The sequence below is a fragment of the Dipodomys merriami genome, unplaced genomic scaffold (genome assembly GCF_024711535.1).
Source record: "Dipodomys merriami isolate MVZ:Mamm:240054 unplaced genomic scaffold, mDipMer1.0.p SCAF_3, whole genome shotgun sequence".
NCBI classification, from domain to species: domain Eukaryota; kingdom Metazoa; phylum Chordata; class Mammalia; order Rodentia; family Heteromyidae; genus Dipodomys; species Dipodomys merriami.
Genome location: NW_027204492.1, coordinates 95,170,986 through 95,181,267, shown reverse-complemented (window position 1 = coordinate 95,181,267; position 10,282 = coordinate 95,170,986). Strand labels below are relative to the sequence as shown.

The 10,282-nt window shown below is 38.1% G+C and overlaps 1 protein-coding gene across 2 annotated transcripts in view; it reads right to left on the bottom strand.

Annotated features, from left to right (window-relative positions):
- Positions 1–5,889: 5,889 nt before the first annotated feature.
- Rpgr (retinitis pigmentosa GTPase regulator) overlaps positions 5,890–10,282 on the bottom strand; it is a 58,865-nt gene continuing 54,472 nt past the window's right edge. The window contains exon 19 of one of the 2 annotated variants that reach the window (XM_070040636.1): positions 5,890–6,534. In XM_070040636.1, the coding sequence (XP_069896737.1) occupies positions 6,331–6,534 (204 nt within the window). In that variant the 3' untranslated portion in view covers positions 5,890–6,330. The remainder of the gene's footprint in view (positions 6,535–10,282) is intronic. The other variant, XM_070040635.1, reaches the window with a different exon arrangement.

Below are 10,282 nucleotides of genomic sequence, written 5' to 3'. Positions count from 1 at the left end.
ACCCATATTAACAGGATTAGGGCTGCCATGGGAAAAATCATAACACGTACCCAAGATATCCAAACAATTCTAACGGACTACTTTCAAAAGTTATACTCTCTAAAGGAAGAAAACCTGGCAGAAATGGATGCATTTTTAGAGAAATACAAATTGTCCAAACTGAGCAAAGAAGAAGTAAACAAATTAAATAAGCCAATATCCTACAACAAGATACAGGAAGCTATCAAAAGTCTTCTAACAAAAAAAAAGCCCAGGACCTGATGGATTCACAGCAGAATTCTATAAGACCTTTAAAGAAGAACTAATACCCATACTCCTCAAGCTCTTCAGAGAAACAGAGAAGGAGGGAGCTATCCCAAACTTATTCTACAAAGCCAATATCACACACAAACCAGGCAAAGACTCAACCAAAAAGGAGAATTACAAGCCAATTTCCTTGATGAACACAGATGCAAAGATCCTTAACAAGATTCTAGCTAACAGAATCCAGAAACACATAAAAAAAATCATACACTATGACCAAGTAGAATTCATCCCAGAGACGCAGGGATGGTTTAACATACGTAAGTCAATAAATGTAATCCAACACATCAACAGAGCCAAGGTCAAGAATCACATGATTATCACCACAAATGCAGAAAAGGCCTTTGATAAAATTCAACATTCATTCATGCTAAAAGCTCTGGAGAAAATAGGAATAGAAGGAACATTTCTAAAAACAATAAAAGCCATTTATGACAGACCAATAGCCAATATTATACTTAATGGGGAAAAGCTACAACCAATTCTCCTAAAATCAGGAACAAGGCAAGGATGCCCACTGTCTCCACTCCTCTTCAATATCATCCTGGAACACTTGGCCAGGGCAATAAGGCAAGAAAAAGACATTAAAGGGATCCGCATAGGGAAAGAAGAAGTTAAACTATCCCTTTTTGCAGACGACATGATACTATACCTTCACGATCCCAAAAACTCCATCCCCAAACTCTTAGAAATCATAAATCACTTCGGCAAAGTAGCAGCATACAAAATAAACCCACAAAAATCAGTTGCCTTCCTGTACACTGACAATGTACAAGAAGAGAGGGAAATAAAGGGAACAACCCCATTCACAATAACCTCCCAAAAAATAAAATATTTAGGAATTAACCTAACCAAAGATGTAAAAGAACTATTTAATGAAAACTATAAAAAGTTAAAGAAATTGCAGAAGACACTAAGAAATGGAAAGACCTTCCATGCTCTTGGATAGACAGACTTAATATAGTGAAAATGGCAATACTGCCAAAATTAATATACAAATTCAATGCAATTCCTATTAAAATCCCAATGACGTACATCTCTGAAATACAGAAAACAGTCCAAAAATTCATATGGAACAACAAAAGACCTAGAATAGCCAAAACACTTCTAGGGAATAAAGACAACATGGGAGGGATATCCATGCCGAACTTCAAACTCTACTATAGAGCCATAATAACAAAGACAGCATGATACTGGCACAAAAACAGACACAAAGACCAATGGAACAGTATAGAAGATCCAGAAATAAATCCACAGGCCTACAGCCAGCTGATATTCGACAAAGGAACTAAAGACATACAATGGAAGAAACACAGCCTCTTCAACCACTGGTGCTGGGAAAACTGGGTGGCCACATGCAGAAAACTAAAAGTGGACCCCAGCCTATCACCATGCACCAACATCAACTCAAAATGGATTAAAGACCTTAACATTAAACCTGAATCTCTGAAACTACTGCAGGACAGAGTAGGAGAGACACTTGAATAGGCACAGGAAGGAACTTCCTGAACAGAGTCCCAGGGTCACAACAAATTGGAGAGAGACTCGACAAATGGGACTACCTTAAAATATAAAGCTTCTGCACAGCTAAATCTATCACAACCAAGCTAGAAAGACAACCAACTAATTGGGAAAAAATATTTACCAGCAATATATCAGACAAGGGGTTAACATCCTGTATATACAGGGAACTCAAGAAACTAATTCCTCCCAAACCTAACAAACCAATTACTAAATGGGCAAGGGAACTAAAGAGGGACTTCTCAAATGAAGAAATAAAAATGGCAAAGAAACACATGAGGAAATGTTCATCATCCCTGGTGCTGAAGGAAATGCAAATAAAGACAACCCTGAGATACCACCTTACCCCAGTCAGAATGTCCCATATCCACAAATCAGCCAATGACAAATGCTGGAGGGGATGTGGAGAAAGAAGAACCCTATTACACTGCTGGTGGGAATGTACACTTATACAACCACTTTGGAAAACAGTCTGGATGGTCCTTAGAAAGCTAAAGATTGACCTCCCTTACGACCCAGTCATACCACTTCTAGGCATCTACCCTGAACAACAGGAACAAATATACAAGGACACATGCACCTCCATGTTTATTGTAGCACTGTTCACAATAGCTAGGATATGGAAACAACCCAGATGCCCCACCACAGATGAATGGATCCAAAAATTGTGGTATCTATACACAATGGAATATTATGCAGCCATTAGAAATGACAAAATAATGGCATTTGCAGGGAAATGGATGGAGCTAGAAGGAATAATGTTGAGCGAGGTAAGCCAAGAGCAAAGAGACAAATGGTACATGGTCTCCCTGATAAGTGGATGCTAAATCCAAAATGTTAGGTGATACGATAAAATTACCAGGACTTAAGAAACAAAGAACTCCCACTCATCTGGTCGAACCACTACTAAACATCCCCATGCTACTGATCACATGTATGGTGTATATGTGTACACCGTTATATGTTATAGACTGTGATAGACAATTTGCTCCAGGAAAGTTAGAATGAACTTGTGACTTAAGCATCATTATTCCACAATACTGTGAAATTTGGGAAATTATGTAATCACTTAATCACAATTAAAAAAAAAAAGAACCTCAGGGAAGGTAGGGAGGGAAAGGATGGTAGGGGGAAAACAATGGAGAGGGTAACAATGCTCAATAGGAAGTGTACTCATTGCCTTACTCATGTAACTGTAACCCTCTGTATAGTATCTTTACAATAAAAAAATCTAAAAAATAAAATAAAATAAAATTGACTTTTGGTGTTAATTCTCAACAAACCCACCTTATTATTAAGTAGATGGTATTTTGAAATCTCCAGTAAAGAAGAGATGTTTTCAGTTTAGTGAAGCTTGCTCATGCACTTCTTCCAGTGTTCTGCCTTAATTCTTTCTTTGGAAATATTTAATTTTGTTGGCCCTAACAAGTATTTTCCCTTTTGAATGAAAATCCAGAATGAATATCCAGTTGACTGGGTTAGTGGGTAACCTGTAAGATTGTCCTTATCGTCGCTGTCCATGTGTTTATTCCCTTACCTTCAATGTGGGTGATGCAGTATTTAATTCTAACCAACACAATATGCCACAGATGACAAGATACCATTTCCATGATTAAGTTACTCCTAACTAATCTCTGTCTTGCTTGCAAACTCTATGGATTCCTCTCTCCCTGGCTGGCCTTAATGAAGAAAGGAAGCCACAATATAGAGGTTCTTGCCCATAATACAACTGATATTATTGCTGCTGCTTAGCAAACAACCATAAAGTTAGTGGGTTAAAACTATATTTTAATGTTAATTTTACTTCTCTTTTTATACATCAGGAGTCTAGTACTACTCAATTAAGGTTTCACAAAGCTGCAAGCAAGATGTCCTCCAGGGCTATGGTCTAATATAAGGCATGCATTCCTCTCCCAGGCTCATTGGTTGCTGGCAGAATTCAAATTGTAGGATTGAGGTTCTCAAAAGGTAGAAGCTGTCCTCCAACTCCTGGTACATGACCCTCTCCATAAATATGCCAATTGGCTTCTTCTGAGAGATCATCTCTGCAGCTCTAAATTGTTCTGACTTCCTTGTCGGTCATGGGTGTTCTGACTTCTTTTTTTTTTTTTTTTTTTGATTGCTGCTATATGTATAATTTATTCCTGACATAAGAGGTGTGTATTTTTTTTCTTTTTTTTTTTTAATTTTATTTTATTTTATTTGAGAACATACTGTACAGAGGGGTTACAATTACATTGGCAGGATAATGCATACATTTCTTACCAAGCATTGCAGCCTCCTCCTTTGTTTACCCTTCACCTCCCTGTTCTGACTTCTTTTATGGAGGAGTTCTTGAGCTTCTTCGAAAGGGGTTACCTAATTAGGTCAGGGCCACCTAGGATTAGCATCTTTTAAACATTAGTGTAAGGCTAAGAATTTTAAATTCAATTTGTCTTTTACTCAAACTCAAAGGGAAAGCATTATTCAAGGCATGTGGCACCAACAAGTGAGATCCTTGAATTCAAGCCACTATAAATGGCATAATTTAATACCATTTGAAAGCTTTACTTTCACTTAGTTCCTACTTCATGGTGTGTGTGTGTGTGTGTGTGTGTGTGTGTGTGTGTGTGTGTGTGTGTGTGTGTGTGTGTGTGTGTGTGTGTGTGTGTGTGTGTGTGTGTGTGTGTGTGTGTGTTCATACTGGGGCTTGAACTTCTAAGTGATATCCGTTATGTATTTTGATAAAGGCTAGCTCTTGCTGGGCACCGGTGGCTCAGGCCTGTAATCCTAGCTACTCAGGAGGCTGAGATCTGAGGATAGTGGTTCAAAGCCAGCCTGGGCATGAAAGCCCATAAAACTCTTAGCTCCAATAAACCACCAGAAAACTGGAAGTGGCGCTGTATCTCAAGTGGTAGAGCACTAGCCTTGAGCTGAAGAGCTGAGGGAGAGAGCTCAGGCCCAGAGTTCAAGCCCTATGACCAACAACAACAACAACAAAAGGCTATCCCTTTACCAATTGACCCGCAACTCCACTTACAGTTTCTTGCTGGTTAATTAGAGCTAAGAGTTTCCTGCATGGGTTACTTCAAAACATGATCCTCAGATCTTAAGCTTCCTAGTAGTTAGGATTATAGGCAGGAGCCACTAGCACCAAACTTCTACCATATGTTTTGGTAAAGTATTTTTGCTATATTGTACTAAAATTTAATTTTAAAATTTGAAATTAATTTTTAATTTTTAAATTTAAAAATAAAATTTCCCTTAATGAAATTAGAACTTTATTAATATTCACAAAGATTACCGTCAGGATTTCAAAATCATGTATTTTGTACTAGCATTTTTACAACCTTTGTTTATGAAAGACAAAGCGTTTTAAGTGGGAAAATGGTCACTATGATTGAAGAATAAAATGATTTGTTTGGGGCTGGGAATGTGGCTTAGTGGCAGAGTGCTTCTCTAGCATGCATGAAACCCTGGATTTGATTCCTCAATATCACATAAACAGAAAAATCTGGAAGTGAAGCTGTGGCTCAAGAGGTAGAGTGCTAGGCTTGAGCAAAAGATGCTCAGGGACAGTGTCCAGGCCCTGAGTTCAAGCCCCAGGACTGGCAAAAACAAGGTTTGTTCACAAGCTTGAATGGGGAAAGTGAAGGTCTTTTGGTCTATTAAATACATAGCACCTACAAGCCAGGAAAGCAGCTTCTTAATCCCTCCCATTCCTTGTGGAATAGTGCACACGGATTAAGCCAAACTTGATTTGTCACTGTCAACTCTAGGGACAGTTGAAATAAACAAGTTTGGCAATCTGTGGCAGGATCATCACTCCTGATCACAACATGTGATCTAAAATTATTGTGCATAATCACCTCCCCAAAAGAAAGAAATGGGAAGCAAAGAAATATCAACACTAAGTTTCTCTACAAATATGTATTATTTACACAACTGCATTTAGACAGTCTTAATTCAGGTTTAAGGCATTTTGTGTCCTGAGATATTTTAAAATTAGATATTTTTGCCCCCATTTGATCAGTGGGTAACTTCCATATCCCTCCAAATTTCATTCATATTCATTCATTTTAACAGCAGAACCAATCAGATATATTTATTAAAATAATTTCATACAAACAATTTTGACTCAGGTTTTAACAAATACATTTAAAACTGTTACAGTGCCATGAGGTGGTGAACATTGTCTTATGAAATAAGAAGTAAAATTATTTAGCAAAACCCATGAAATATCTTAGAGTTCAATTTTCACATACAAAAATACATTGTTTTATGCAACACTGAACAGTTAAGGCCACAACACTTCAAGAAGAGGTTGAGATGTTGAGATATATTTTGAAATCGCTTGTCAAAAATATTTGCATACATAAATATCAAAACTGGTCATACTGCTCAAATAAAATCTATAATTTACATCTTTAAATTTATTTTATTAGAAATTTTCTTTCAGAAGTCATAACATTTTTCAAGTATAAACTATGAATGTGCTTGATGACCATGAAAACATAAGACATATCTTTATAATATCATACAGGATTTTGACTTTCCCTCAGCAGTATTTGATGGTGAAGGATCCTGAAAGTTTTGTTCCATTTGGCTCTGGCTGGCATCTTTGTTATCGCTTTGTAATGGTACTTCATCTCCTACTGGTTTAATGGTTTCAGGTGACTCATTCTGTGTAAATCTCTGACCTGTCAGAGACATCCATTTAAGGAAAAACATCTAGAAAAAACATACACAAAGAAAAAAGATTCCATTTCAGTAAGTGAAATACTCACTTGGTATGCAGGGGTATTACTTTAAACAGGCATGATCATGATGTCATCCCATCTTTATGGAGTGCCACATGTCAGCTGGTTTCTTAGCAGCACACATCAGTCTTATTCCTTTTTACCAAAATACAGTCACGACTCCACCCTAAATCAAGATCTTTCAGGATAAACTTTAACATTATCAACATCTTGGTAATATGGCCATTTTTGTCAAAAAAAATGATTTCACTTTGTTGTAAGAGAGAAAAACACGGAAAGTAGGATATTACCTATAGCTAACTTTTAAATATAACCAGAATGGGCCACTTTGGGGACATTTGCCATCCACAGTGTGTCATATGTAAAGAAAAACATTCTGGAGGAAGACATATTTCCCTATTCCTGTGGATCAGAACTCCTAGCAAAGTGGTAGTGTTGCCAAATGATGGCTGTGTGAGTCCTGTGGGTCTGTGCAGGCAGGCAGTGACATATAGGGACCTGTTGCTCAGGGGAGGTCAATGCTGCAAATGTACAGAATCCAGACATGAACTTGAAGAAATGAAAGAACTCAGGGATTCCTGGAAGGCAGAAAGAAAGATGATAAGAGGAGATACCAGGGACTGGAAATGTGGTACAGTGCTTGTCTCAAATGTGTGAAGCCAGAAGTAGTGCTGTGGCTCAAGTGGTAGAGTGCTGGCCTTTGGTATGGAGAGGCTCAGGGACAGTGCCCCAGGCCCTGAGTTCAAGCCCTCAGGATTGGAAAAAAAAGAGATACTGGGGAAGAGCAAAGTGGGAGGGGGTGTAGCACTGAGGACTGCAGGAGAACATAAGGAAAAGGCATCTCAGGCATCAGGCAAGGAAAACATATTAAGAAGATAGGGGCCAACAGAACCACATGCAGGAGTTATCAGGTAAAATGCCAATAGAAGTTTCATCCTACTTAAGCTCTTTGAGGATTTACCCAGAGAGAAAACAGGTTTCTTTCTCTTCTTTCTTTTTCTTTCTTTCTTTCTTTCTCTTTCTTTCTTTCTTTCTTTCCTTTCTTTCTTTCCTTTCTTTCTTTTCTTTCTTTCTTTTCGTTCTTTCTTTCTCTTTCTTTCTTTTCTTTCTTTCTTTCTTTCTTTCTTTCTTTCTTTCTTTCTTTTTTGTCAATCTTGGGGCTTCAGCTCAGGGCTCAGGCACTGTCCCTGAGCTTCTTTTGGCTCAAGGCTAGCACTCTAAAACTTGAGCCACAGTGCCACTGCTGGCTTTTTCTGTTTATCTGGTACTGAGAAATCAAATCTAGGGCTTCATGCATGCTAGACAAGCTCTCTACCACTAAGCCACATTCCCAGCCCTAGAAAACAGGATTCTTAATGAATTACAATACAAATAATGATTCTGACATGATGCCAACACAATAAAACAGGAAAGAAAAACTAAGTTAGGAATTGGTTCTTTTAGAAATCAAGATAGTGCTAATAATGACCTTCATTTATAACCTTAAAATGGAAGAATTAAAAGTGAAAAGTTATAAAGGGTCTAGAAAAAGTGTTTGTGGATTAAAATGGAAGCACTCTTGTTTCTGCTATTTTTGAGGGATAACAAAACACCAAGAAATTCCGAGGGCTGGGAATGTGGCTTAGTGGTAGAATGCTTGCTTAGCATACATGAAGCCTGGGTTCGATTCCTCAGTAGCACATAAACAGACAAAGCTGGAAGTGGCACTGTGGCTTAAGTGGCAGAGTGCTAGCATTGAGAAAAAAAAAAAAAAAAGCTCCGGGGCAGTGACCAAACAGACTTCAATCCCCAGGACTGGCAAAAAAATTTCTAAGTATAAAAATATAATTTTATAAATGTGCAGATAATCTCACAAGAAATCAAGGGAAGCTGGGTGCTGGTGGCTTACGCCTGTAGTCCTAGCTACTTAGGAGGCTTAGATCTGAGGACTGCAGTTGGAAGCACGAAGAAAGTCCATGAGAATTTAATCTCCAATAAACTACTCAGAAAAAGCCAGAAGTGGCACTGTGGCTCAAGTGGTAGAATGTTAGCTAGCTTTGAGCAGAAAGAGGCTCAAGGATAGTACTGGGCAAGAAAAAGAAAGAAAGAAAGAAAGAAAAATTAAAGGAAATCCCTGTGGGCCAAAAAATGAGGAAGGTTCACAAGCCTCAGAGGTGAATACTAAAATGACATTGGTCTCATAACTTAAAGATGACTGAATTTTAACAGATTTAATCTCACAAAATGTGGGGAAAAGAATTGAGAGCTCTACATAAGGTGAGAATTCTGTTAAGTACTATGTCCTTAACACAAGTCCACATACAAATGACTCTCTTGGCTTAGCTTTTTTTGTGTGTGCTACTGGGGTTTGAAATTAGGGCCTTGCACTTGTTAGGCAGGTAGTCTACAACTTAAGCCATGTTCCAAGGCTTTTACAACAGCTTTAGTTGTCTTTTAGATAGTCTCATATATTTTGCTTGGATCAACCTCTGACTGCTGTTGTCCTCCCTACCTTCTCCTCCCATGTAGCTGTGAGCCACTCTGCCCCAACTTGTTGGTTGAGATGGAGTATCACTGTTCTTGAGTAGACTGGCCTCAATTTGAGATACTCCCAATCTCTACCTTTCAAGTAGCTCATATTATAGGCCTGGGCCATGGTGCCTTTTGGCTTCCCTTTTATGAGGAAGAAAAAAAATGTTTTGCTGAGGTGAGTTTGAGGTTCATATGATCAATATGATAATTAACCCAAAGTGCGTCCTGCCATTTCATACCTAACAGAGGGTAATAAATATTCTCTATGGATGAATTCACTTTAATCTAGGCCTTATAGGATTGCCACAAAAAAGTCCTACTTGAACATAAACTTGGGAGTCCAAATTACAAAATGCATCTATAAACAAGTTGCTATTATCAAGTCCACCGAAGTAATACATAAATATTGACTCTTAATGATAGCTGACACTGGAATTAAGAAACATAGAATAGAAAGTAAGTATATTAACTGATTTAAAAAGCAAAAACCAAATATTAATTTTTCAAAGAACATATTTAATTGAAAAAAGAACCAAAATAAAACTTTAAAATATGAAAAAATTAGCTGGGCACTGGTGGCCCACACCTGTAATTCTAGCTACTCAGGAGGCTGAGATCTGAGGATTGTGGATCAAGGCCAGTCTAGGCAGGAAAGTCCGAGACTCTTATCTCCAATTAACAACCAGAAAACTGGAAGTGATTCTGTGGCTCAAGTGGTAGAGTGCTCGCCTTGAGCTGAAGAGCTCATGGACAGCGCCCATGCCCAGAGTTCAAGCTCCACGACTGACTATATACAAAAAAATAAGGCCAGACATTACTGGCTCACATCTGTGAATCCTAGCTACTTGGAAGGCTGAAATAAAGGAATGCAGTTTGAGGCCAGTTAAGACACCCCTTCTTACCAATACCTGGATGCAGTGGCACATGCTTATCATCACAGCTACATGGGAAGCATAGACAGATCATTTTTGAGGCACTCACTGGGCATGAAAGGAGATACTATCTAAAACTAACCAACAAGGGCAATAAAGGGCTCAGTGATAAAAGTACCTGCCTAGTAAGAGTGAGAATGAGTTCAAATACCATTACTGCCAAAAAATATAATCAACGAAATTATAATTTAATAAGTAGGTGAAAGAGCAGAATAATTTCAACAAAAGAGAAGCTCTCAAGTCAATAAAAACCTTTACATTCCCTATCACAGACAT